The sequence below is a fragment of the Colletotrichum orchidophilum genome (assembly GCF_001831195.1).
Source record: "Colletotrichum orchidophilum strain IMI 309357 chromosome Unknown Scaffold_2.1, whole genome shotgun sequence".
NCBI classification, from domain to species: Eukaryota; Fungi; Ascomycota; class Sordariomycetes; order Glomerellales; family Glomerellaceae; genus Colletotrichum; species Colletotrichum orchidophilum.
The window spans coordinates 411,125-437,883 of record NW_019172958.1 but is presented as its reverse complement, the minus strand read 5'-3'; the positions used below and the strand labels follow the sequence as shown (position 1 = coordinate 437,883).

Below are 26,759 nucleotides of genomic sequence, written 5' to 3'. Positions count from 1 at the left end.
GCGTTTACATGGAAAGCGATATCCCAATTTACGGTGCTGATGAAGCCATGCCCATAATTGAAAAAAACACGATAATCATGAACTGGACTTGCGTATGCCTTCCGCGTTTGGTGTATAAATGAAACGAAACATTCCGTATTGAGAAGATCTCTGTATTAGACTACCTTGTGTTACTTATAATGCGGCAGGCAATGAGCCCTCAATCGCCGAATCAATACAAGCAGGTAGAATGTCGCAAAGTCGCAGCTGATGGCAACCATAAGCCACGATAGACCAGCCGAGAAAATGACACGGTTGACGAGAAACCGGTCATGTTCTAGCATCTCTGCCGGAATCTCCCCCTCCCTCTCGACTAACCATTCATTCTCCGTCCAGAGTGCATCACCACTGCCATCGCACATCTCCAGCTCTACAAATTTGTGTATCAGGTCCTGACCACGGTCAATGTGTCGTTGTAGTCGACCCAAGCAACAGTACGACGGGCCACTTCGAGCCACAGGCATGGTCCCCTCTCCTTTGCGGACGACCACCGGCACCTCCCCCTGGAACTTCTCCCGGTACCCTTGTCCATCGTTCTCGATGGCATCCACCAAGCAGAGGAGCCGTTTGTAATCTGTGAGCACCGCCCAGAGCCAGCAAAACGCCAGAGCCACCTGCACCAGCATGTTGCTGACAACGTCCGGCACTTCGAGATCCGTCGACTGCCCAGCGCAACAATTCCTCAATGCCTGCTGCCGGTTCAGGATCTCGCGGCAGGAGCGCATGCGCGGAGGCGGCGACTTGTACAAGGAAGGATTCCACTTGTCCGTCCTCGCCTCCGAGTGGTCTTCTTGATGCCACCGTTCCTGCCAGAAAGCGTTCCAGAAGCTGGTGGACAGGTTCTCGGAGCCTGGTTGGGAGAAAGGGATGACCCGGGCAAGCTTCGCGCGCCAAGCTGACGGCCAATCGGTCGCGAACAGGGTGAAGAGGAGAAAGCCGGTGACATCGCTCGCGAGGAGATGCGTTGGGTGGTTGTGTCCGGGCAGGATGCTCGTGATGTGAACGTGAAGGTCACTAATGCGACGCCCGAGGCCTCGCCTTTTGTTAGGGCTGGTTGGTCGCGGAGATGAGTCCATCGCTGTGTGCTGGTTGCAAGACCCTTTTAGTTTCCCCAGAAAACCAGCACATTCCTCACTTGCAACTGTTGAGGCGTGGGATCATGGCCTATTTCACATGCGATGCTTTCCCCGACCACCTTTGCATGTCTGCCACAACTATTCTAGCTCAAACTCATAGTGCGCCCGCCAAGTCCAAAAGGAAACTTGCGCTGGCGTATTTTCCGATGTTTCAAAGTACTAATTCCACTTTGGGATCTCACGCGTCTGGCGACGCGCGAGCTAGGAGAGGCTGATGGCTCCAAATGATTGTCTGCCGTCTGATGTAAGACGGTACCCGCATGTAAGCGCTTATCTCAAATCCTTGGTTCCAACCGTACGTTGCGATTTACCTCTAGCGAGACGATTTGGTTCGCGGAGGGAACGAAGAATCTGGTCCATGTTCAGTTCCCTAGCAATCACCTGGCTCGAGTGACCATTGAATATGCGCAGGCAACTCAAGCCCATGTTATCAGACGGTTGTTGTTACGGGCAACCAATCCGCCCTTTGAGTTCTCTCCTTTTACGCACAGATCATTCTGACTGGCTACATATTGGCAACTCACAGAGCTTGGCATTTCTCGGTATCGATGTACGAAACCAAATGCATATCGTGAATCAAGCGTCACCATCATCATCCACCTCGGCACTCTCAGCCGCGTTTTGGCATGCGTCTCCCTTCACCCGCGTAGCTTCCAGACAGATGAAGACTTTTCAGATTTTTCGATCATGTCCAAGTCTACCGCACTTCTTGCGGTGCTTCGATCGTAGTGACTATGGGAACTTTCTCGCCGTCCCTTGCATCTCCATTCGCCAGCGCATTTCCTGACGCAAGCTCCTCCAACGCCTTCGCATTCAGCCTCACCCACATCTCCTTCCTCAACTCGAGACCGTCCATAAACACCCCGTACCAAGAAGGATCAAACGGCGGCAGCGCCCTGCCAATACCGTTCTCAGGCTCGCCAGCAAGCTCTCTCACGGTCTCAAAGTACTCCTCAAAGTGCGGGTGCACAAGCGAGAACCTGATATCGTCTCCCTTTTCCGCAATCCGATCCGCCTCCCACCGAGCCTGCTCCTCCGCGGGCGGCAGCCTCGCCCGCCCAGCCAGCACCCGCGCCGCGAGCACGGCCTGCCACTCGAAAATCTTGAACGTCAGCCCTGCCGCAACGGCGCCGATGAACAGGAGCGTCGGGTCGCGGTGGTAGACGACGTGCTGGTAGAGACCCGGGACGCGGTTGTTCCTCACCTCGACGGAGGGCAGGAAGGGGAGCGTCCAGGTAAAGCCCGTGGCGAGGACAATGTTGTCGACGTCCGCTACGGACGTGCCGTCTTGGAAGTGGACGGTCTGGCCCTCGATGCGGGAGATTGTGGCACGGCGCGAAATTTGGGGGTGGTTGAAGGCTCCATCGCCAAAGTAGAGGTTCGCCTTGCGGCCGTTGACTACCGAGTAGATGGGGTGTTTTGCGGTCTTGATGAGGTCGACTGAGATGTCTGCCCCCGAGACCGAGGCGCCGACTACAACAACGCGCTGGTCGCGAATGTTAGTGAGTTTTGACCGGCAGAGGGTTTCTGGCAGGGGGTGTTACCTTGTTGCGGAATTGATCACGCCCGCGAAAGTGCTTGCTGTGAATCACGCTCCCCGGACGAGCCTTTTCAAACTCTTCGAGGCCCTCGATATGGGGGACGTACGGAACCCAATAATGCCCAGTCGCAACGACAACAGCGTCGAAATACTCGACCGACCAATCATCCCCTTCATCGCCCTCTTTCCTAAGGGTAAGCTTCCACTCGTCGCCGACCTTTTCGGCACGCTCGACTGTGGTACTGTAGGAGACCAGATTCTGGTAGCCGTTGCGGTTCACCAACCCCTGGATAAAGTCCCGAACCACTGTCCAATGCCGGAAGGGTGTCTCGGGCCCGTGTAGCGCAATCGAGTTCTCGGTGCGCTGTTCGGGGATCGATTCCTCGGAAAAGGACATGGGGATGGCGTCAACGTTGGTTTCGAGGTAGGGGTAGATTCCTGACTCGGTGAAGCGTGGCGGGCCCGAGCTGGCCGGGTGTTTCGGCGTCCGGGACGGCAGGGTTTCCGGGATCGGGAGGGGTTGGTCGGCGGTTCGGGCGGCTAGAGAAGAGAGGCTTGTCAAGTGCGGCGGCGGTGTTTGGTCGCCCACCCTGTGACGATGGAGGGTCAGTACATGTTTGTGGAAGTGGTATTATGCAACCCAGTGCCAATGTCCTTTCCATCTCCTCGCCTGTCAAATTGTCTCAGCTATGGTAGCCACGGCCAGTGACATTGGCAACGCGGTTCATGGGCTCATGGGCTCATGCAGGAACTGACCATCTGCTGAAGCGATCCAGATACCAGAGCTCCATCAAGGTTCTCATTCTGTGTTTATTCCGTCGCATTGCTCCATCAAAGAGGTAGCAGACGTTACCAAGGCAGGACTTGAGCCATCAAGGTACCGTGATTGAGCTCCGTCTGAACACAACCAGCCCCGCGTCACGGCCCCATAAGGAAAGCTTGGGACGAACGAGAGAAAGAGACTCACCAACATCCGCCCGCTGCCTCTCGACGCTCAAATACACGAATGACGTCGAAAGTCTTCTCCCGAGCCAGGGCGTCGATAGTAATGGCCCCGGCTGGCCCCGCGCCGATGACGGCAACTCGCTTGACTGCGCTCATTCCTCCAAGAGTTGCTCTTTTCTGCGCGTTCTATATCTTTGATACAGGAAGATAGATGAGGGTATCACGGGAATGATAAGGAGAAATGAAAAGGGCAGGATATGCACAGTCAGTCCAGCACGCGAAGGTGCGAATGCTCTCACTTTTTTAGCTGCCCGCCTCCCGAGAGTTTGGGAGCGGCTTGCAGCGGACGGATGGAGGGGTCGACCGGCAGGGGTGGATCCCACTGCTGAACTACCAGACGGTCCAATCATGTCGTTGTAAGCCGCCTGACCGGGTAGTCGGACAGGGATACCGGTGCTGTCCGCGGTAATGGAAAAGTCGATTTAGTCATCTTAGCGCCCGATGGCGTTATCTCGCGAGGAAACGTTGTCTCGGGGCACGTTGCAGCATGTGCTGTTATCGATAACGCCTATCAGTGTTTGCCAATGAAGAGACAACTACCGTACTACCTTACCTTAATACCTTACCTAACTAGGTACTTGCTCAGATGAGGTTGGAGACCATCAAGGTGCGATGACTTGCATCGTGTCGCGTGGTATCGACCCCTGGGTTTCTGGAGGATATTCGCAGATAATGTGGAGGAACGTAGGTAAGCGATAAAAGGCTGGCTGGGATCGAGAGAGTCCCATAGAGAACCTGGATGGCCAGCTATATGAGACAAAAGCATTTGAACATGGCACTCAGCCGAATCCAATGGCGAAGATCGGTGGTTTTCTGTTCAATTGCCGTGATCGACAGCCATGAAATCTCCGACAGGTGAGACGATGGTGTGCACCGCGCCGACGGACCGATCCGTTGTAGTGTCCGATGACAAGCTGGCATGGGATATCGATGAGGAACGCAGGGCCAAGAGGAAGTAAGATTTTCCCAAGATAGCATTTTAGCTTCAGATACTTAGCTTCAAGAGTGAGACTAACTAGGTCATCAGAATCGATCTCACTGTGCTTCCGCTCCTCGTCTTGGGTCTGCTCATGTTCCAGCTTGACCGCATGAACCTCGCCTCAGCCCTCACAGCTGGCTTCGCGAGAGATATCAGCATCAGTCAAGACACGATCAATCTGGGGAACCAGATCATGTTCATGGGCACTGTCATTTTAGAGATTCCATGCAACTTGCTTCTACAAAGGGTGCGTTCAGGCAATCCAACGTTGACTTATTCCCTGTGCCTCCCCGCATATACCCACGCCTTTGCAATAATCATACCGAGATTCACATCAACCTGACCCCATCTAAAACAGTTTGGTCCCCGAAAATGGATATCCCTTCAAGTCATCCTCTTCGGCACCGTCGCTACGCTCCAAGTCCTCGTCAAGAACCGCGCCGGCTTCCTCGCCACCCGCCTCATCCTTGGCCTCGCCGAAGCCGGATACATCCCCGGATCCATGTATACTTTGTCAAACTGGTACACCAAGCGCGAGTTGGCAAAGCGCATTGCAGTCTTCATGTTTGGGCAATTCGGCGGCAATGCCCTGAGCCCGCTCCTTGCCTCTGGCATATTGAAGTTGGCGGGGGAGGGCGGGTTGAGGGGATGGCAATGGCTTTTCCTGCGTGAGTGCCCGTCCATTTTCTCGGACCGTTGAAATCTTCAACTCTCCTAACTCTATGTGATAGTCGAGGGCCTGGCGACTCTTGTCGTAGCTATGATGCTCATCTTTCTTCTCCCCGGGTCCCCCGATACGCCGAAACCCCTAGGAAGTCAAGGTCTGATTCGGTTTTCGCCAAGGCAACAGGAGATCCTCCGAGAGAGGATGCAGATTGATGAGCCTGGGAAAGTTGACGGAGTTCGGGGTATCGAGATTCCCTGGGCCCTCGTCTGGAAGACAGTGAAGCACTACAAGAGGTGGCCGCATTATGTATCCACCTTTTGCGTCTTTTCGACGTGGTCACCGCTCACAACGTACACACCCTCCATCATCATGTAAGTCCCCCTTCTCCACAGATGGAGAAGGATGTATCTAATCGCTTCCAAGGGCCCTTGGTTTCGACCGCATTAGCGCCAACGCTCTAGCCGCAGTCGGCGCGTCTCTCGCCATGGCTGTGGTCTTTGCCTTTGCTATGTTGAGTGATCGGACGAACAAGAGAGGATCAACAGTCCTACTGGGACACTTGTGCTACCTTTCCATCCTGGTGGTATCTCGAACCGTGCATCCACATGTCGGCAAGTGGTCGAGATGGGGTTTGTGGACGGCGATCAACGCATTTGCTGTCTGTTACCACCCCGCGCACAACACCTGGTTGCAGGTCAACTGCCGAGACCCCGGAGAACGCAGCATCGGAATCGCGTAAGCATTGATTTTTTCAGGAGACCTTATTAGACGCTGATAGACAAGCAGCATGTGGGTAATGTCTGCCATCAGTGGCTTGATGGTGGGATCTCAGTATTTCAGGGGTAACGATCTGCCTTTGTAGGTTTCTTCCCAGTATTCTACCAAACGTTTTCTGACGACTTTGTAATAGTTACAACAAAGGCCTTTTAACGATGATCATTATGGTCTCGATCGGTATGGCATTTGGTTTACTACAGGAAGCTGTTTACTTGTTGCATAACAGGCGTGTGGCGCAAGGCAAACATAGACCCAAGGACGGGTCTGAGCCGTACGTTTATATTCTTTGAAGGGGCTCATCAAAGCTACCTGGCGTTTGAAATGGAAAAATGGGGTTGCCATGATACATTCGAGATTAAAGAGCACAGTACTCAGGGGGGTGTTCGGAGAGATGTGGGTAGTCAAGGAGCCGAATAGCGATACGATTGTGGCTTAGAACATTGGCCAAAGTGCCGACAAAATCATGTTTGCAGAAATATTATGAAAATCTCCTTTCAACTTTGGCTTAACATTTAAAACCTCATAAAGGAAAGTCCAAGTGGGTTTTTTTGGCGTCGACCGCCTTACAAGTTGTTGAGGAAGCAAGACTGCAATACGTAGTGGCCAGAACCTGTCGGTATTCATTAGGTAAACTTGAAAACGACGCGCAAACATGAGTTCATCTCAAAACGGATCAAACAGAATTTACAGACATCTTAGTCTAGTGAGAATGACCGTGTCCATGGATATGCTCTTCAGACCGTTGGCTCACAATCCGCTTCCCAACCCAGTCAGTGCCATTAGCCCTCAGCAGTGCTGTAACTTTGCCCATGTCAACACCAAGAACCTTTTCAATGTACTTTGGCAACTCAGTATTGTCCCAGTTACCAGCCATATCACCTTTGATAGCATAACCATTTTCACCGGCACCGTATCCGTATAGCGTGATGTCGGAGGCGGTGTGACCTCCTGTGGACCAATGAACACCAGCACGGCTAGCCAGCAAGTTACCCAGCTCCGAGCTCAGCGAGCCGGCAGCGATGAGAGTGTTCACCTCGGCGTCCGTAACCTCTGAAAGCCCGTATTGAGGCAAAATATCGCTCACAAGGAATGCCTTCTTGTCAGAGCCGGTGTAATCATCCCAGATCTCCATGAGAAACTCCGTTGAGGCGTTTACCTTTGCCAAAGGTAGAGGATTGAAGCCGTTGAGAGTCAATCCGCCACACTCATGGTCAGCTGCGGACATGAGCATGGTGTCCGGGTGCTCATCGATCCACTCCCGAACGAAGCCCATGACCTTGTTATAGTGGATGGTGTCAAAGAGGTGAGCGGCGGGGTCGTTGGCGTGGCCTGCGTGGTCGATGCGCGAGGCTTCGATCATGAGGAAGTAGCCCTCTTCTTTGCAGTGTGTGTCGCGGTGAAGTGAGTTCAGGGCCGTCTCCACCATTTCCAGGAGGGAGGGCTCCTGATCAGGTTGACGGGAGCGGTCAATTTCATACATCATCTGGTCTGGAGTATGTTATGCTCTTGTCATTCTCTGGGCAAGAAATATCAATTTACCATCATTGAAGAGACCAATGTAGGGAAGGCGAATGTCGCCGAGGCCCTTGTCGAGAGCATCAAAGGCCGAGCGGTCTTGCATGACATAATAGCCGTTCTTCTCAGCGAAGCCAAAGAGATCAATCCTGTCGCTCCGGCAAGAGGTTGAGTCGGACTCTGGCTTGAAGTAGCATCGGCCACCCCCTAGGAGAATGTCGGCGACGGGGCCGAGAGGATGCCCGTAGCCAATCTCGTGCGCCGCGATCTTGGCGTAGGAGTTACGGTCGGCAACATGAGCCGCATAGCCTATATGCCTGTCAGTGGCATTGATTGTGGGTTATATGATAGGATTGGCGTTGGTCACCTACACGCAGGGGTGGCGTGGTTGATGGTGCTGGTGACGACTAGGCCCGTCTTCATGCCTGCGAGCTTGGCAGCCTCAAGTATAGAACCGACGGGCTCGCCGGCAGGGTTGACACCGATGGCTGGCATATGTTAATGAAGGTTGCCGAGCACTAACAAGCCATGCATACCATTATTGTAAGACTTTACACCGCAGGCAAATGCGGTTCCAGAGGCGGCAGAGTCCGTGATAAGGTTGTCGCTTGATAAAGTACGCACGTTGCCGAGGACCTTCAATATACTGAGTACGATTGATACCAACATCTAGACTTTCTAAACGTACCATCTTATCAGCCGCAAGCTGAAAGCTCACAGGTGCTCTTGGGTTTTGGCCATTCTCAAGCAATGAGACGTAGTCTCGTGCCATCGTCTGAGAGGCGGGACCGTATCCATCGGGCACGATGTAGATAAAGTTCTTGGCATTGGGGTGCGACAAGACAGATTTGAGTAAGATGGCTACGGCCACGACGGAAGGACGCATCTTGGCTCTGGTTTTTCGACTATACAATCAATGAAAGTACCAATGTGATCGAACTGAGAACATCCTTAGGAAAGCCATCAAGGTGGCGGCCATCAACTTTGTCTTTATAAACACTCGTGTTCGAGAGTCTTGGCCTCATCCTACGCGTTGCAGTATCTTCCATTATACATGTCGCTTGCAGCCGCCGTTCGTTGCGGCATACACACTTGGCATGACGGTTCACATTCAATAGTGTCTCGATGATTCCGGTGTGAGGATCACAATGCCTCCTTGCCAGTATTGGAAGGAGCTGCCACGCCGTTGGTAGCGTAAGAGATATTTCATCGGCTTGAATCTCATCTGGAGGATAAATACGAATGATTCCGTCACCTGGTACAGATGTTTCGCAGCGTTCCTGACGGCCAAGGCGCCCTAACACCCGGGGTGCGGCTTGGCGGTGGGAGGGTAATCCCCGCTTGTCCCAATAGACGCTATGAGTTGGGCAACGTGTTTCTCGTGGTGAAGGTAGAGAAGCGTATTTCAACGACGTCGACCCCCGGTCTTTGACTTGGCTTTGGAGACAAGAGGGGAAGGTGGCATGACTTTGACAGCCCACGTGCTTGAGGTAATTCAACCTTGGTAAGACTTTGAACAGCTGCGCATTTTTATCTGCTTGAATGTTTGAATGCTCAAAAGCTACCTTGCCTTTAACTTTGAGAAACAGTAGAATAAAGCTGCAAGGAATGATACTCCGAAGGCAGCAACTGGGAGAAGGAGGTGGGAATGAGACATGCGTACTGTACAAAAAACCTCCACTAAGGCCTACTTTAGCTTGAGGATGTCAAGCTCATGACAATTTCTTCCAGATATTTAGTTGAAAACCAGTATGACGTTATGTACCAGTATCCTGTATGTGGTGAGCCTTGATAGTGGGAACGATGGGGGCGCGAGTGGTTGTCAACCACAATGCTTAGAAGAAGGGCTCAGTCGCGAGGTCACTATCAGCAGGTGACAGCCTCGAAATGACGAGGAGGAATTCAAGAAGGCAGAAGATGGTTTCCTAGAGACTCAACCTGTTACTCGGCCTCGCGTGGTATCAGAGGCTCCAGGGCTGTCGTCGCATGAGACCTGATGAGAAACACGCCATCAGGCAGGAGGTGTTTGTGGCTTGTCTGCGGTGGTGTGACGAAGTTCTACAGAATGACGCAGGAACAGAAGAGGTTCGACGATGGCGAGAAGGCTTGATCATCTCACAAAGGATGAGAATCAGCCCGGTTTATGAATGAGAGAAGTGGGTGAGTGAGCTGCAATGAGTAAGGTAGAGTGAGTGTCAGATGTAGCAGCATCAGACTGCCCAAGTTACCTTAGCCAGTGAACCAGTGAGCCAGTGAAGCCTCAAGCTTGGGAGGTGCGCACCCTTTGGTCTCCACTTGCTCCAGGTGGTGTAAGCGCCGCCCCAAAGATTGGCTGATGTCGCACGGGAAGAGTACAGGGATCCCCCAAGCTGCCAATAATAGCTTCCCGCGCGTCTGCAACCGCCCTCTCCAGAAACAACCTGGAAGACGCAAGCCCAACAACACAGGACACCAAGAACCCCTTGTTATCTAAAAATTGGTTCAGAATGTCCCGTTTTCCTCTCAAGAAATCTCGTATCGATTTTTTCTTCTTGTGGGAGGCGCTTAATCAAACCATCTCTGCCCGCCCGCTACTGCTACCCAGTCTCGCGACCACGGCAACTTGTCCCTGGCAACCTTGCGAGGGCTGCAAGAACTAAGGTCAGGGAATTCGGTCATGCTTGGCCACAAATTTCAGCATCCGATCGCCCCCGGTTGACAGATGGGGAAGAAATGCAAGTCATTGGACGGTGTCGTCCCCAAGCTGCCGGGCCCTCATCTAAGCTGGCTCCATCCAGCCTTAGCCAGGCCTAGGAGACTAAAGTGTTTCGAATGCCTTCACAGCCCGGCGTGTTGAATGGGCCACGACAAGGTTGAGAGTTCTGGACCTTTGGGTCGCTTAGTCTCCTTGCCTTGCTGTCAGGTCCATTCATACAAGATGGAGCCTCGTGCGACGAGTGTCGAGACCCCGTCATACAACAAGTTTCTTCGCCTTTCCGAGTGGTTTCCAGTCATATTGACGTCTTTCTCTCTCTTTCTACCTTTCGCTCTCCTTTCTCTCTGTCTTTTCTCGTGTTTCGTTTCTCGGTCCCTTTCTCCACGTAGACATACATTCCTTGTCCTTTGTTGCCTTTTCCTACTCTGTTCCCCGTCTCTGCTGATCGCCGCCTTTGTGCCTGCACCAGATCCCTACTCTCTTTCTCTAAGGTGTTATCCTGATTTGTGGGCGTGCGACACAACGTGGTCTCGATACCAGTTTATATTCATAATTATTGCCTACCCTACGGAGAGCGAGTCCAAGTCAATATCCACTTCCAAAAAGCTTCTCACTGCAGAACACCGCGATGCTCTCTAGTATCCGCATTGCAGATGTCGTGCTGCTCTTCCTGACCATCCAGACCACGCAGGCCGGCCCAGTAAGACGTGGTGGGAGTTAGTGAGTATACTTCATATCAAGGCCCCGTTGTCTTCACTAACACAGTCAACAGCTCTCGGAGGGACTGGAACACAACCTACAGTTCGAGTATTGCTGCCTCATCAGAGAGTCTATCACCTTCAGCGTACGGCCCCGCCACCTTTCTCGTTTCTCAGAAGCAACACTTACACAAATTCAGAGAACCAAGCACTTCCGCTGCCCCGCGGGTAACACAGCAAGACCAGGATGGGACAACGCCGACCCCCATCTTCGTCACCCTCGACGGCCCATCAACAAGAACCCCGGCCGCAACACAACCCATAGACCAGAGTCCTTCCGCGACACCAGTCGAGTCTACCACAAAGTCCCAGACATTACCGACCACAAACTCGGCGGTTTTTCTGCCTCCTATAGACAGCACAATCTCCTTGCCGCCCTACCTCACATCTGGCTTCCGAAATGCGTCGTCACTTTCACCTGGGAGCACCGCCTCGGCTTCAGCCAGTGTCCCTGAGAGCCTGACAGTCACCCCACATCTCGGGGGACCATCAGGTGCTTCGTCTTCCACTTCCCTTGGATCATCGCTGCAGTCGTCTCTTTCATTCTTGTTCCCCGTTCCAGGAGAAACCTCGGTGGCAGCGCCGACAACTACGGCTGAAGTAACTCATTCACCTCTCGCTTCCACCATAGCCAGCGCGGCATCAACGAATATTCCAGCTCCCCAACCCTCTCCAGAGACAGATGCCCCTTCCTCCCTGCCAACAACTCTTCGCTCCACCACAGCCGGCCCCCCTGCGTCAACACCTCAAGTTCACGTCACCGGAACGCCAAACAACCAAGTGCCCACTATCCGCACGTCCACTCCAGCCGCCTCAGCAACCGTATCCCCAGCCGTCGCAGCCAACAACCTCGCCTCCGCCAAGACCTTCAACGACCTCTTCGCCTCCCTGACTGAGCAGTCCGCCTGCACCACCGGCCAGATCGCCTGCATCAAAGGCCATGTCGGCATCTGCGGGTCTGCCGGCGCGTTTGCGATGCAAAGGTGCGGAGCGGGGACGTCGTGCTTTGCGCTGCCGATGACTACGACCGAGGGCGTCATCGTCGGATGCTATGATCCCCAAGTCGCAAGTCAGATCCTTGGGACGCCGGTCTCTGTGTCAGCCTCGGCACCGGGCTCGACGTCTACGACTGCGGTTCCGGCGCCGCCAACGGCATCTTCCAAGCTCGGACCCGAGATCACGGTGACGATCACGCCGACCGTCATTGCGACGTATACCATCTCCGTCACCGCACCGGGTTTTCCGGGAACGACCTCCGCAGCTCAGGGCCCTGGTTTCACAACCACCGTAGTCGTCACTCAGACCGTCGCACCCGCTCCCGTACCGTCTACATCGACAGCAACCGGAGGAGGAGATCCAGCCACGACATCGACCTCCGTCCGCAAGACGCGCACCTCAACGGCAGATGAAGAGACCTCAAAGACTGGAGGCTCCAGCACAACCAAGTCCACCACAGCAGAGTCGTCGATAGTTGAAACCACGACGACGAAAGCAGCCAGTTCAAAATCAACAATAACAACAACCCCGGCAAGCACCCCCGCAACGGCGACTGGGACTCTGACGGACACCCTCATTGTAGACCCTATTCCGACAGATGCACCCACCGCCGCGGACGTGCCGAGCCCAGTCACGACACTGAAACCCCTGTCAATGCCGCCCGCCGGCAACTCGCAGGGCGCGTCCGTCTTGACGGTGTTTGTGACTGTCACGCAGAAAGAGAGGGAAACTATCACTGTCACTGTGACTAGGGGCTGAGGCGGAGGCCATGGAGGGCTGCTACTGAAAAATTCTTGATATATGTGTGCCAAGATCAGAAGCTTAGTGTTTGTGCCATCAACTTACCTACTTAATCTGGGGCCGGGGGAAATAGCGTTGTTTTGTTCAGTATTTAGCAACTTTTTTACTCACATGTTTACTCACAATATAGAATTGAGAACGTCATTGCCAATCGGTCTTTCCACAAATTGTCCTATGAGGCTCAAAATCATTTCTCTTTGCTATGCGTTTTGTCCATCCTCTTGTTCAAAAACCAATGGCCTGAGACTTTGCGCTCTTCCGCGCGAGATATAAACGCAGTGTCGCGAACCGCTTTAAGGCCGATCCAAAACGCTCATGCCTAGTCTATCTCAATGATCTCAATGTCCGAGGTCACCACGAACGTCTCTGCGGCCTGCTGTCCATCCTCCATTGTAGTTCTGCTCTCGCTTGCCGTCTGTGTCCGACTCGTCTTCATCACCTTTGACGTGAATTGCTCAACCAAAAGTGTGCTTCCTAAAGGACGCTTCGATGGCAAGGCGCGACTTGACCATGAAGCTGGCGATACCGATTCAGAGATGCTTGTACGCGACTCTGCTAAAGGCGGTATATCCATCATTTGAACATCATCAGAAAGGTCGCGTTCGACGCCAATCCTCGGTACAACTTCATCTCCGTCAACCAAAGATCCCAACCACGCCTTACGAAAGGAGAGACCTAAGGCCAGCGAGACCTCCCTGGCGACACTGTTGCCAACGACTTTCCATTGGTCTTTGGGACGTCCGAGTATGACCTCGTGGTCTCGGAAGCCTTGCGCACGCCGGGCTTCCATTACAGTGAGAATACGGTTCTGATTCCAGTGCATTATACGCCCGACGCGAGCATCTGTAGGTGAGGCGACCGTCGTAATCGTTTGCATGACCTTGTCTGGGTAAGCTCGTCCCCAAGCCCTAGAGACTGGCAATTCAACCCGGAGACCTTTTTCGGGGAAGAAGCTTCTCTCCGCCGGCGTCATGACTCCCTTACCATTATTCCAAGTCGTTTGGAAATTCATGCCGTAGGGGTGCATGGGGATGACACTCAGCTGTGAACGTGCGCATTTGGTGATGCCATTGGCGAGTCTGTGGTCCGGGAAGTTAATGCAACAGTCTACCTTTCCGTCCATAATGTCAGGCAAATCAGCCGTCGCCTCTTGTGCGCTGACGAACTTGAACGGGGTGGGCATCACGAGTCGCTCAACCATTGGCGAGCCGTTGGGGATCCAACCTAATCCCCTACCGCGAATCTGAGCTGTATAGTGGGAATGAGAATGGAGAGGCATGTCAGGAAGAGCGAGACCAGGCGCAGCAAAGCACAGGAAAACGCGGCTTCGACTCTGCGGTGATCCATAAGTCCAGGCATCTAACAAGAAGACCTCGGCTTGGTAGCCGAGACCGACGAGGGCGCAAATCAGTTGGCAGAATACATCTTCGCCTCGGCGTCCTTTGGGCTGTAAGATTTCCATTACGTTCTCAAGTAGGCCATAGCGAGGTCGATATGTATCGACGAACGAAGCGAATGCAGCCACTAGTGACTGATTCTTGCGTTGCTCAGGGGTAGCCTTGTCAATCGTCAGGCGTGAGAAGCCAGGGCATGGACTACCACCAGAAACGAAGTCCACCTTGCCGATTTCAGGGACCTTTTCGCTGAAATCTCCTCGTAGAGCAAGTCGTTGAAGATCATCTATCGAACCTGCGAAAGGATGGACAGTGTTCGTGGCGTTCGCCATATATGTGTGAATGGCCCTAATATTGATGTCATTGGCCCAGTTCATCTCGATTGCGCCTCCTTCTTCAAGCCCGCGACCGAAGTTGCCACCTCCGCAAAAGAGGTCGAATCCCCGAAGCTTTCTGAATGGCTTCATCGGATTATAACCTTGTCTAAGTGATGGTATTGGCCCATCCTCAATAGGAACCATAACTCCGTCCTGCCACCGATGCGTGATGAAAAATGCGTTGCCCACCCCGTTCCGGTCGTATGGCGGTGGTATCTTCTCTTTGAGACCGAAAAATCGGACCAGACATCTCCCATGAATCCTTCCCTCTTTGACAGTAACCGTTTCGTTGGTATAGACAAGTTCGTTTGGTGGAAAATTCGTGCCGGGCTCCAGACGATGCCTACGCTCCAGGAGGCGAAACGTTGCTACGCCATCGGCGTTGGGGAGGCTTATCAATTCGCAAGGCTCGACTATGTTGTCATTCGACTTCAGACTAACCAGCAGAGTTTCCCCAATTTGATAAAGGGAACTCGCTTCATTTCGGCGGTGAAGGCATCGCAGGTGCTGCTCCTTGAAAGTGATCCATTTGCGCTCGTCGTGAAGGTAGGTTTGGCGACAAAAGAACTCTGTATCAGTCCCGGACGAACCTGCCCAGTGTACTTTGTGGATTGCTAGTACCTCATCCTCCTTGATCTTCCCGACGGCAGAATCATGGCATGTACAATGGTCTGAGAGGAAGAGTTCGTTGTTCCACGGGTATCGCATCGTGCCGCAGAGCGTATCGATAGGCCTGTATATCCAAATCACGTCAAACCGTTTTTGCCTCGAAGGGTGGGCATTATGAACTTTCTGAACCAGTCCAAACCAACGGTCGATATCGTCAAATCCGGTAGCAGGTTCTCTAGCCCTAGCCCAGTGCTCGTCGTTATCGTCTCTCGGTGTAGAAATCACATCTCCGACTTGTACTTCACCTCCGGTCCTTTCAAAGATGTTCTTGACCGTCGTATGAATCCTTGCTGACGACTCCAAGCCTAAATCTCGTGTGATGGCCCTCCGTAGCTTTTCCACATCTGCACTTGGGCTGATGGCCTCCATCATCGGCCCGCAAGGCAAATGATGGAAGAGGTCGTCGATGTATGGAGTTACAAGGGTCGGCGTTGGCGATAGTGAAGCCCGTGGAGTGGAAGCCCCGCTACCTAGGCCCCGGGGTACTTGCTTCTGGCTATTGGCGAATGCGGTAAAATCGCGGATCTCTCTCCAAAGATATATCGATGTGACTTTGCCGTGCCCAAGGACCCCATAGGCTTCTTTGTATATATACTCCAGATGAGGCACAATCGCAGTGCCAAAGTCTTCCCTAGCATACTGCCGCCGCCATTTGGAGAATGCCTTCGAGCTCCCATGCATTTTGCTAAGCCATTGACTGAAATCCGACCGAAATTCTCGAAATGTGACACGACGGCCCTCATCTATGGCAGCAGAGAGATAGTCGACCACGTGCTTGGCCAGATCTGCGACCCATATGAACCCGGCATGATATCGGCGATATTCGGGGGCCGGATTTCTCAGACGATAATATATATCGGGCCCCTGCTTGTTAGCAACCGCGACATTCATCTTCGAGCGTATCCATATCTCAGAGTTAACGGTCGGCTCAGACACCCCGTAGTTCCCAATGGGCAACTCATTGAAAGGAATTTGCCGTATAAAGAACCGTTTTTCCCCTATAGACAAGATGCCGTCTGCAAACATCTGGGTACATCCGTTTTGAGTGCCGAGATGGTGTAGAGGGCGCATCTCACAGGGATAGCGTCTGTCCTCATAAAGCTTACCACCCGGTGCCGTGGCGTTAATGTGTATGGCGAAGTTGTCAAACTCAAACTCAATAAAGTCTTCATTGTTTCCATCGTCAATATTGTGCCGGCGAGTCTCTTCCAGCAAAGACCGCACCGCTGCCCATTCTCGTTCGCTGGCTGCAGTCCCTTCGCCTTGGTATAGATTTGCCGGCACAACAAGTGTGCTAGAAGGAATATCGACCGAAATCTCATGCGGAAGACTCAACCGCGCTGCCGGCAAGATGGTGCCTACCTCTATGCCATTCTCGTCTCTGACGGGCTGCTCTTCCAATGGGGCTTCCGGTGTAGCGTCAACCGGCATCGGCGGACTGGGTGCTGTGGGCAACTCATCGTCAATGACAGCTGCTGGCACTTCCAAGGCTTGAGAAGTGACGCGATCCTCAAAGTTGCGCAGTTCCTTGGCTGTCTCCCAAGGCTCATCGACTTCATTCTCGTAGCCTGCAGTATCAGGGTCCGAATGCAGGCTTAGGTCTTCCTCCTCCCAGTCGAAAGGGAGACCGCCATCCAAGTCTCCCACGTCCTCTCAAACAGACGTTAGTGATTTGAACATGAGCTAATTTAACTTGAAAAGGAACGAATACGTACCAGGAAACCAAGGCATTGTGATAAGGGTGCTATTAAATCGAGGTAGGTGCGGCCCGAATGTCGCACCGCATTAGTCGCAGTTATGTTGGAAAATGTTGATAAACGATGAAATGGGCTGCCAATAACTCATGGGCTCAACAGGGCCGGGCTGAGTTCTGTGTCGCGACTGAGATGAGTTCTGGCTGAGGTACTTGATCAAGTACTGTGGTGCCCGGATGCCAAGTAGAAAAAGGGTCGAATGAAGAACCTCGCTCTAACCAGGTTGGGTCAAGATTGGTGGGTTGAGAGGTGTGAGAGGTAAGGTGGTAAGGTACCTGGCGTGGTGGATACATTGGAAGAAGACAAGCGCGCTCGGTAAGGTACTAGGTAGGGAAGGTTACGTCTTAGGCGCGGAAGGAAGGAAGGACCAAGCTTGGAAGTTGGTCTCACCAAGTGAATGCCAAAACAAAAAGGTAAAACCCTTGGAATGGATATTCAGAGCAATTGTTTACTTCGAGCCATTTCACAACAGCTGTCAATGGATCGGCCAATCAGGTGTCGATGAATTGGGCAAGCTCGACCCCACAATGAATGACATGCTGTTGTCGTTCCTGCAGCACCTAGCGTCCGCAGGGTTCCGGATTGGTTGTCGTATCACTCTTCCGGATTGGTGAACCTTGAACGTGACTTTTGCCCAGTAGCATTTGTACATCTAGGACTGCTAACTCGAAAACTGGCTTGAATCCCTTAGATTACCTTACCTGACTAGAAGAAAAATGCGGGAGTAGTTTTGAAGTCTTTCGTTGACTGTTTCTCGACAATAGTTAAACGAGGTAACCAAGGGAAGCAACGAACCAACTATGTTCCTTTTGTTCATAACGTCGAGTTGTCTTCCGCTGGCGCATCTGGCTTTTGAAGTGAACTGAATGTACAGATGTTGTCATCTTCTTTAATCATTGAGTTGGGTATCTTTCAAAAGTTCAGTAGCGGAACCTAGTCTTAATAGACATGATCCTGGGCTTCCACCTTGTCGCCCTCCTTTTCTTCTCTATACTCGAGTACAATCCTCCTTACTTCGAACACGACCTCGACAGCAATGAGAATAATGATGATCCACTCCAGCCTGGTGCTATGCTGTTCGCTCGACATCTCTCGCAGGACACTCGCAATCTCTTGCGCATAGTCCATCTTCTGATTCAATGTCCGAATTCGTATGTTGACGTCCAGCGCCCGACCAACCTGCTCATAGTAACCTTCCAGACCCAGTTCAGATCGGCTGTCCCAGAAGATGTCTGGAAGAGAGTCAGTCAGTTCCGAATAGTGGTTGAGCCTTGCGCGGAGGCTCAAAAGCTCGCCCGTTTTCTGCAGGATGAACTTTCTGCCCAAGGGCAAGCCAGAACCCTTTGATAGCACCGAAGGGATCTTCCTGGTGCTCTCAAAGTAAGCCGTCAGCGCGCTTTCCAGCACAGCAAGCTTCGTACTTCGGGCTAGTCCGGAAGAGAATGCAATCTTGGCGAGAGTTGTATCGAGCATATCGCCGTCTCGTTCTTCGAGTTTTGTGCCCAAGACTACAATATCACCCTTCATACTACTCGTCTCCCTGTTTGGATCGGATATATACTCCAGATCCTCGACCTCCCGAAGAGCCGGCTTGAGCGGCGTTTCTGCTCCACTCAGCAACTGCTTCGTAACAACATCTGGGGGCAGTGCCCATGTGACAATTGTTCCGGAGGGGAAAACAAAGATATCACCGCCATTGACCCCACGTGCGTGGACCACCTCGCTCGCCTCGAATCCGCTCTGGTACGGATCGATGTCAAACCCATGCGCCCGGAGAATTTCCAAAACCGTTCCCATATTAAAGGCTTCGGCAACACACACAGCGCTTATCAATGTGGAGGTAGACGCATCCGTCGCCTCTGCAGACACCGCTCCGGGTTCTCGTTGCGCTGGTCGCTGGGCAATAATCGCTACGCGTCGTAAAGAGTTCTTTGCGCCCGCAGAGCGCACCACCTTACGCTTCGATGCTGTGGGTTGGGAAGAACCGTCATCTTCCTGCTTCGATTGCCTCGTAGTCGGCTCGCCAGTGCTCTGGGAAAGGTAAACGTTCGAGGTGAAAAAGTTGCGCTTTCGAGGCATGCTCGCTGGTGTCGTGACATGGAGGTATCGCTGTGGGCGGGACGTGAAGCGAGCGGTATGCAGCCCGCGGCTGAGCGAGGATGCTATTTTGAAATGGCAGGGTCGCATTTTGAGTCTCTGGGCGCCATTGAACAATTCGCACACACAAAAAGAAAGATGAAAAATCCTATATGGAAGCAACGCCGCTACGCAAATGGGCAGCTGTTGGTTCCCAATGGAAGTGATGCCGAGCAGGGAACCTTCTTTTTCCTTATCGATTGAGCTGTCTTATCGCACGTGATGCACTACGTAAAGCTTCCCGCATTCGCGACGTTCGCCCCCCGTACCTTTTTTTTGATGGAACTTCATCAAGCTCCCCTAAGCCATTGTTAATCAGCCTCGCAGCATCTCAATCGTGGGATTCCGAGATTTTGCTAGCGAAGATGGGGCAATGCGGCCGCCGCCCATTTCCAGATCACACGGTACTATCCTGACCAGGGGCCGATGGATGCTTGGCCGCGACTGGCAAGCTGTTAGTACTCCCTCCATCCTTGAAAGCTCTCCCAATACCATAACTAACATGGACCCTCTCCTAAGCAACTATCCCGACGGCACAACTACCAGTCCAGCCAGTCTGCAGCCGCAGTACAACAACAATCTTCTTGGCAGCGAATCCATTTGTTCGACCATCCCTCCTCGTCACATAATGCGCCAAATCCCTCTTCTCGGAACGATTCGATACGGATCGTGCGCCATAAGCGGTCAATCTTCTCAGACTTGCTCCTTGCCGATGCTGCCGACTTGTATCGCCTCCCCTCCGAACCACTATCCGAATCCAAGCTGTCGAATCTTCGATTTCTCGCGCAGTTGAATTCCACCCAGCTCAGCGTCATCACCGCGCAGGAAATTCTCCGCCAGACCCCAGAGCTTAGTCCAGATGTTGCACGCCTACTATGCGGCGATCGACAATGGCAGGCAACCCTAGATCACTTGTCAGCGAGAGGGCACAGACTGGCGGATGTATCTAACTGGGCCTGGATCATTATTCCGCGCGATCCGGACAGGAGGGTTGACAGATTTCTGAGCAAACCAGGTCACAAACCAGTGTTCGTCTTGTTCTACCTGCTCACCAGCAGGCCGTACTTTCGGAGCTCCGAATCCTTACTGGGACTACTGAGATACTGTAATGAATGGTATGCGGGACGACAGAAGTCATCCGATCATGCGCCGCAAGCCTTTGAGTTGGACTCGGTAATTTCACCGGTTTTATTCAGCAAAATGCTCGACAAATTGTGCCAGCATGCGAGCAGACTGCAGCCCGATACGTTGCCAGATATTGCAGAGCTAGCAGTGGCGTACGTAAAAGACATTCCGCATGGCCATCGCCACCCAGACAAGGCGTACAAGCTACAATGCCAGGTGCTCAATCGCGCTCTACAGGCCGTATCAGTCGCATCGAAAAAGTCTCCATATCAGTGTAGCTCTTACAACTGGACGGCTGTGACTAAGCTTCTGTCGCTATCTTCCAGCTCGGATAGAACCCTGGTCATTGAGGAAGAGAGCTATCGGGCAATTCGGCAAGTGTTGCTTGCATCGCCAAAAACCGCGTCAGAACGGGACACGGCCAGCACTCTTGCCAGTCATTGGCCCCCGCATCGGATTATGCGGGACGGCATGGAAGAGAAAGTTGGTCCCGAAGTCTACCAAAGCCGAGTTGTCAAGGCTGGTGTAATGATGCAAGAGGGTGGATATAGTAAGAAGGAGTTCGATTTGATCACGGATATCCTGGGTGGCATGGCCCCTGATGGCACACCAACGGTCCAGACGAGGGCGAATTACCCACGCCACCTTCGTGTCGAGCAAGGTACATGGGCAGCTCTGATCCGGACGACTCGAAATGCACAAGAAGCTTGGGCACTGTTCAAACATCCCCCAGAACCAGGGATGAAGCCAACGTTTGAGGTGTACAGAGAGTTGATAGCTAAGCTCTCTGCGAAGCCAGCAAAGGCTGGACATCACAATCTCCCCGGAGATGGGAGGGAGGTTTTCCCTTATAACGATGAGAACCTAAGTGACTTTGAGCGGGCGCGGACCAACGCACCTAGTATCCGCAAAGTGGTGGAAGAGATGTGTACCGCAGGTATTCCCATCCGAGGACGCTTTTTGGCCGGACTCATCAAGCAGTCACCCAGCCTCGACATTGCTTTGCATCACGTCGATTGCAGCAGCTTGGATGAAGGACTCAAAAGCAGTCTCAGACAGAGCCTCAAAGACTACCAGGGCCTTAAGGGGAATGCGCTGGCACAACCGCCTCACGACATACTGCACGCATTCATCGACCTGCTTTGTCGCCTACAGCCGAATCGAACAATAAATACACGTTCGCGCATCTCTAGCAAGAGCATGTATAGTATCCACTACGCATTCCGACTTGCGCAAATGGGATGGGTATCAGCTGACGCCTCTGGTCGAACCCCATGGGATACGATCATGTTCAATCTAGGCAGATCAAACATCATGGTCAGCAACAGCATGCCCCGGGAGAACAACATCGAAGTGGTGCATCTGGCATTCAAAGCCCTAGAAAAGGCCGAAGGACATACCGGTCTCAGCCTAAACATGATAACTGCGTTTGCCAGTGTACTACGGAAGGCGGTTCAGCCCCGGCTTGCCGCTTTGCTTGCCAAAGCTTCGACTGAATCGTCAGTTCGTTGTGGAGAAAAAAAACTCGAGGAGCCAAGGACGAGAGACCCGCTCGAAGACGGCGCGTCTGCTTCAGCAACTCTTGACGAAGACCAGGAATTTTTGTCGCTTTATGAGGCGCAGACCACCGAAATGAGGATTCCTGAGGGCCGCATCTTTCGACTTGCCGGCTCCACCGACTCTACCAAGGCAGACTCCAGCAAGCTATCATGGCGCCAGCTTCTTGCCCCTATCTTCCAACGAGAAGAGCTGGGCCACGGCCAGACACCTATCGAGACAGTCCGAAAAGCGTCGAGTCAACTTAAGGCCGCCTGGAGAGCACTTGCTACTCTGGGCCCGGCACGCGACCCTGAAGTGAACAAGCTCGTAACTGCAGCGACAATCAACACATATATGCGCACACTTGCGTTCCTCGGCGACTGCGAGGAAATGGCGCTGCTGATGTGGTGGGTCATCCGAGAGTGGACTCCCCAGGCCGGCGGTGACCTTTCACTGGCGCACGCGAGGTACCTTATGAGAGCATTCCGTGCGTTTCGGGCCTATGCGGAACCCTTGCTCGACAAGGAGACGGTGATGGCTTTACGCGAGGAGGTCACGGCACAAAGCGGTAGCAGTAACGGCGGAGCGCTGCACTGGCCGTCCGATGAAGAGGTGGAGGAGTACATATACGAGGATGAATGGGGCAATCATCAGAATCTGCACGAGGTCATTAAGCTCGGCCCGGCCTTGAGGCAAGACCTGCCAGGTGCGGAGAAGGGGCTACGGGAAACCGAGGCGTCTGACGAGAAGTGCCGGATGGTGATGGACTGTTAAATATAATCATAACCACTGTGAGATGGGAATTCACAACAGGAAGGGCCAATGTGCCAGGCGTCGTGTAGAAAAAGGACGGAATCGGGGACACTTGAATAGATACCCAATCATACCAATACTGAAATTCACTCATGTAAAGGATTTCATTCATTTTCTTGTTGACCGAAAGGCTGCAGCATTGTCCATTAACTAAAGCATTGCGGAGTCTATTTTCCTCTTCGATCCAGAGCCATATCCTAAAAACAGCATATCTCCTCCGTTGTGCAGATGGGACCGGACGACTACTGCTCTACGCTTTGTTTGAGGTGCTTCATCGTGACCAGGTCGTCATCGTCCGCCTTGCGCTTCGTGGAAGTCGCACGCATAAGTCGCAGAGGCGTCCACTGCGGGGATCCCGCCGTAGAAGCCGCGGGCTGCAGACTCGAGGCTCCGGAAGGTTCGCCGGAGGTTTCACCGGATTCGGCAGTGGCCATATAGCGGATGTTCTGCTCGCTCTTGATCACACGTGACTCATCTATGACCTGTTCGAGGAGGACGCAAGCGAGCCGTGGATAGCTGCTCAGTATATGCGAGAGTCTGCGGCGCAGACCCAAGTCCTTCTTGTATTGCGGTTTAATCATGTTCACGGCAATTTGCATTCCCTCCTCATCCTGGTGGGTTTGAAGAACGTAGGAGACGGTGAAGATGAAGTCTGCGTGGTTGGTGAGGTTTGGTGCGATGCTCAAGAGCGCGGTCTTGGCTTGCTTGTGGAGCTTGCTCATGTTGTAAGCCTTCGCTCTGGCCAAGATGCAGGCGCTTAAAAGCATGCTGTGATCGCTATAGTCAAGCTCATGGGTTGGGCCTTCCTTGTTCGTGTCCAAGCTCTGTGGTTTGATGGCGCCGCAAGCAATGTTGAAGGGCTCATATGTTCCGGAATACATGTACTTGAGGATTGCTTCGATGGTGTTAGCCCCGTTCAGGACGAGACGTCCGTCCTTCAGATGCCGTATTAGCAAAATATACCTTTTATGGCACTTTGTACGAGAATAGCCTCAACTTACCACCAAAGGCAAATTCTTCCACTCCTCACACTGAGTGAAGATGATGCACTTATGGCATAGAAAGATTCTCCCGGAAGCCTCGATCAAGAGGTCGCTGTAGCTGTTTGAGTTGTACAGACGGGTCAGGTCGATTCCCGCCATCTTGGATATGCCTGGGTATGTTACTTGTAACCTCGGAAGTCTAGTTGAGTGAGCAGTGTGTTTTTACGGTGGTGTGTTGGAGAAAGCAAAGGCTTTGAAGTGAGATGAAGAAGGGCGGAGATTGAAATATAAAAGAAGATAACCCCCAAGTAGTTTAGTTGAAAATATTTCTCCAAGCTCATTTGAGTTGTCTGAAGTGAGGAGGAGAAGAAGGCGGAGAAGACTAAGACTAAGTAGAGGGGAAAGCTTTCATTGATGAAGAGAGAGAGCCTGTTCCAGCTAGCCTCGCACAGAAGGAGGTAGCTTTTCGCTTTTCCTTCCAAAGTAGGCCGAGAAGGCAGTGGAGCGAGGAAAATTCGCAAGGGCAGGTCGAAGCGACGGCGAGTACCTTGAAATTTGAAATTGAGAAAATGGGCAAGGCGCTAAAGAGTTTTTCGCATGATATATTCGTTACCTCATGGTAAGTTCTTCTGTCGTAAGTGTCATGAAGAGTCGGGACAACCGTCGTACTAAGCCTTGTCATAGAGTCCAGCTCCTCGCAAACAAATAGTCCAACGTCCCTGCCGTCGGGCTCTTGGTCCAGTCTCCTTCATTCCTTCCCGCGTCCTCATACCAAGCTAAATCTCTCCTTCCCGTTCTGGGTATTCTCCAGCACCTGAGGAAGTGGAACGGCTTCTTTTCTTGCTGCCCCGAACAATTTGGTACTCGGAATTGTTGTCGCGAGCCGCTTCTTCCTCTCTCCTCTCCCGATCACGCTCTCTTTCTCGCTCAGCCTCGACCCAGAAGTCACCAACTTGGTAGCCCTGAGCCCGAAGGTCTGATATCTCCTCTTGAGCTTCAATCAGCTCCCTTCTGGCTTCAGCCAGAGCGTCCATGCTTGCTTCCATTGTGTCCAGGGCGAGCTGTGGGTGTTTGAGCATGATGGGCTGGAGTCGGTCTTGCATCCGTCGCTTTATCAGACAGTTCTCTGCAATGGTACTGGCAATCTTCGCGAGGTGGACGGGGAATTGTGAGTGCTGGCTACACGTCTCGTAGAGCTCGTCGATCACGCCGGGGAAGTCAACATGGTTCGTGAGATATTGTGCTGAACAGCACAACGCATCCGCCGCTTCCCCGTACAGATCGACGAGCTCGAGCTCATGAGCCAGCTGCATGGTGTGGAGGGACCAGTACATCGAGTGAGGCTGATATTCAAGATCAGCCTCGCTGGCTCGCCGGACCGCCAGCGGTTGCTCGTAAAGCGCCTCGTACTGTCCGGAGTACAAGTACTGCAATATGGACCCGAGTGTCAAAGCACGGTAGTCCAGATGGACGATGTCGACTCCTTCTTCCCGGTTCTGTAAATAAGGTTGTCAGAATAGATCTTGTGAGTCCTGGACAGAAGGCTTAGCAGTGGTCCAATTGAAGCCACCAAATCTTTCAATCTCGGACATTGGGTGAAGAGAATGTTGCGATGAACGGAGTACTCGGTCTCAGAGCCATCTTCTACTTCGGTGGTGATAATTCTTAGATCACTGTAGGAGCCTGACTCCAGGAGGAAAGAGAGGTCGAGACGGCCCATGGCTGTGGAAAGAGAAATGAGACGAAATGAGAAATAAGGAGTTATGATAATTAGGTCGGGTCTTCTTGGAGTCGTCCAGCGACTTCTTTTGTCGTACCTAGTCGGGAAAGAAGAAGAGACTGAAATTTTGAGAAGACAAAAAGGGTAGGGATGAAAGGTCGATTGGCGACGATGACGATAATGACGACGAGGGCGCGAATCAACGGATAATGTGTTGAAAATTTCTTTGAACGTTGTCCAGCAACGAAAAGGAACAGAGAGGAGGAGTAATTGGGAAGTTGAAGAATAGGACTGTCCACGAAGAAGCTGAATGATGGATGTAGGATGGATATAGGATTTGAGAAGAGAAAAAAGAAGACCACCCTGAGGTAGAAAAGGTAAGGTAAGGTGAGGCAGGTAGTCAGACATGGGTAAATTGCAGACAAAAGGGATGTTTGGATAGAGATTTTGACGTTATTCAGAAGAGGAAGGAAGGAGGGGGTCGTCCGTTGTGTAGGTTACTCCTTCCGTTTTGGTGGCCCATCATTGAGGTGCAAGACGTAACAGACATGCCTTTCGAGCTTGTATATTCGAGTGAACATATACGGTTGACTATTGGTCGATTTTAGTCTGGTTCCGAATGACTTCCTCATCGAAAGTTATTAGGATGAGAAAACAATCTCAAATAGAGCCATACGATTTCTCAGTATAGCCTGACAGCGTACCCTAACTCGGGTGAGCTGTTGTTTACTCTCTCATTCGTTGGTGATGTGAAATATCGCAAGATGTTTCATTTATCTCTCCTAAGAATTATCGATTTTTGAGCTTTTTTTCGAGCCATTTGACTTGGTAAAGTTTCGGAGTTTATCACGGTGACCAGTTAGTTGGTGTTCATTAGGAACTGTAGACGAACGATGAGCCTCCACTAGTGCCCATGACGACTCCTGACTTCCTGCCTTAGGAGCGATGTTGACCAAGAAACTTCGTCGAAACAGTGGACATGAGAAATGACATACTTCGTTTGTTTGGGACCCAATCCATTGATCGTATGCATCCTTCTCATGATCAATATTGAGTTGCATACATCGATGGGGGTAGATACCCAGTCATTAACGAAATGAAAGACGTGAGCTTCGGACAACTTCAATCGCAATGAATAAGACAGCATCGAATACTTTTGGGAAGAAACGTCTTACGTTCAGCGGCAAGCTGACGGGTGTGTGGTTGCTGGATCAGGAACCCACTTGCTTTGGTAGGACAAGCATCGGAACATGATTGTCGATATCTTTTCCCTCGTCAATGAAGCAGCGATGGTTTAATTAATGTGATTTCCCGTATCGATTCATACGTCTAATTCCATAA

General features: G+C 52.3%; 10 protein-coding genes across 10 annotated transcripts; 3 read left to right on the top strand and 7 right to left on the bottom strand.

Moving 5' to 3' along the window:
- Positions 1-170: 170 nt before the first annotated feature.
- Positions 171-1,115, bottom strand: CORC01_00269 (uncharacterized protein; the record flags this gene model as incomplete). The annotated part of the gene is made up of 1 exon (XM_022611927.1): positions 171-1,115. The coding sequence occupies one exon, from the start codon at positions 1,113-1,115 to the stop codon at positions 171-173; it is 945 nt and encodes a 314-aa protein (XP_022481552.1).
- A 757-nt stretch (positions 1,116-1,872) lies between these two features.
- CORC01_00268 (uncharacterized protein) lies at positions 1,873-3,816 on the bottom strand (the record flags this gene model as incomplete). The annotated part of the gene is made up of 3 exons (XM_022611926.1): positions 1,873-2,661; positions 2,720-3,305; positions 3,683-3,816. 3 exons carry the CDS (start codon positions 3,814-3,816, stop codon positions 1,873-1,875), a joined length of 1,509 nt encoding a protein of 502 aa, XP_022481551.1.
- A 743-nt stretch (positions 3,817-4,559) lies between these two features.
- Positions 4,560-6,228, top strand: CORC01_00267 (major facilitator superfamily transporter; the record flags this gene model as incomplete). The annotated part of the gene is made up of 6 exons (XM_022611925.1): positions 4,560-4,675; positions 4,748-4,946; positions 5,058-5,367; positions 5,431-5,737; positions 5,790-6,101; positions 6,153-6,228. The coding sequence occupies 6 exons, from the start codon at positions 4,560-4,562 to the stop codon at positions 6,226-6,228; spliced, it is 1,320 nt and encodes a 439-aa protein (XP_022481550.1).
- A 615-nt stretch (positions 6,229-6,843) lies between these two features.
- On the bottom strand, positions 6,844-8,544 carry CORC01_00266 (alkaline phosphatase; the record flags this gene model as incomplete). The annotated part of the gene is made up of 5 exons (XM_022611924.1): positions 6,844-7,631; positions 7,683-7,967; positions 8,030-8,146; positions 8,195-8,294; positions 8,347-8,544. 5 exons carry the CDS (start codon positions 8,542-8,544, stop codon positions 6,844-6,846), a joined length of 1,488 nt encoding a protein of 495 aa, XP_022481549.1.
- Positions 8,545-10,981: 2,437 nt separating this feature from the next.
- On the top strand, positions 10,982-12,866 carry CORC01_00265 (uncharacterized protein; the record flags this gene model as incomplete). The annotated part of the gene is made up of 2 exons (XM_022611923.1): positions 10,982-11,073; positions 11,126-12,866. 2 exons carry the CDS (start codon positions 10,982-10,984, stop codon positions 12,864-12,866), a joined length of 1,833 nt encoding a protein of 610 aa, XP_022481548.1.
- Positions 12,867-13,227: 361 nt separating this feature from the next.
- CORC01_00264 (cytosine-specific methyltransferase) lies at positions 13,228-17,079 on the bottom strand (the record flags this gene model as incomplete). The annotated part of the gene is made up of 2 exons (XM_022611922.1): positions 13,228-17,000; positions 17,064-17,079. 2 exons carry the CDS (start codon positions 17,077-17,079, stop codon positions 13,228-13,230), a joined length of 3,789 nt encoding a protein of 1,262 aa, XP_022481547.1.
- A 962-nt stretch (positions 17,080-18,041) lies between these two features.
- On the bottom strand, positions 18,042-19,289 carry CORC01_00263 (uncharacterized protein; the record flags this gene model as incomplete). Its single annotated transcript, XM_022611921.1, has 1 exon — positions 18,042-19,289. One exon carries the CDS (start codon positions 19,287-19,289, stop codon positions 18,042-18,044), a length of 1,248 nt encoding a protein of 415 aa, XP_022481546.1.
- A 1,149-nt stretch (positions 19,290-20,438) lies between these two features.
- CORC01_00262 (uncharacterized protein) lies at positions 20,439-22,676 on the top strand (the record flags this gene model as incomplete). The annotated part of the gene is made up of 1 exon (XM_022611920.1): positions 20,439-22,676. The coding sequence occupies one exon, from the start codon at positions 20,439-20,441 to the stop codon at positions 22,674-22,676; it is 2,238 nt and encodes a 745-aa protein (XP_022481545.1).
- Positions 22,677-22,957: 281 nt separating this feature from the next.
- On the bottom strand, positions 22,958-23,857 carry CORC01_00261 (uncharacterized protein; the record flags this gene model as incomplete). Its single annotated transcript, XM_022611919.1, has 2 exons — positions 22,958-23,650; positions 23,717-23,857. The coding sequence occupies 2 exons, from the start codon at positions 23,855-23,857 to the stop codon at positions 22,958-22,960; spliced, it is 834 nt and encodes a 277-aa protein (XP_022481544.1).
- A 617-nt stretch (positions 23,858-24,474) lies between these two features.
- On the bottom strand, positions 24,475-25,418 carry CORC01_00260 (uncharacterized protein; the record flags this gene model as incomplete). The annotated part of the gene is made up of 2 exons (XM_022611918.1): positions 24,475-25,194; positions 25,269-25,418. 2 exons carry the CDS (start codon positions 25,416-25,418, stop codon positions 24,475-24,477), a joined length of 870 nt encoding a protein of 289 aa, XP_022481543.1.
- Positions 25,419-26,759: the final 1,341 nt, after the last annotated feature.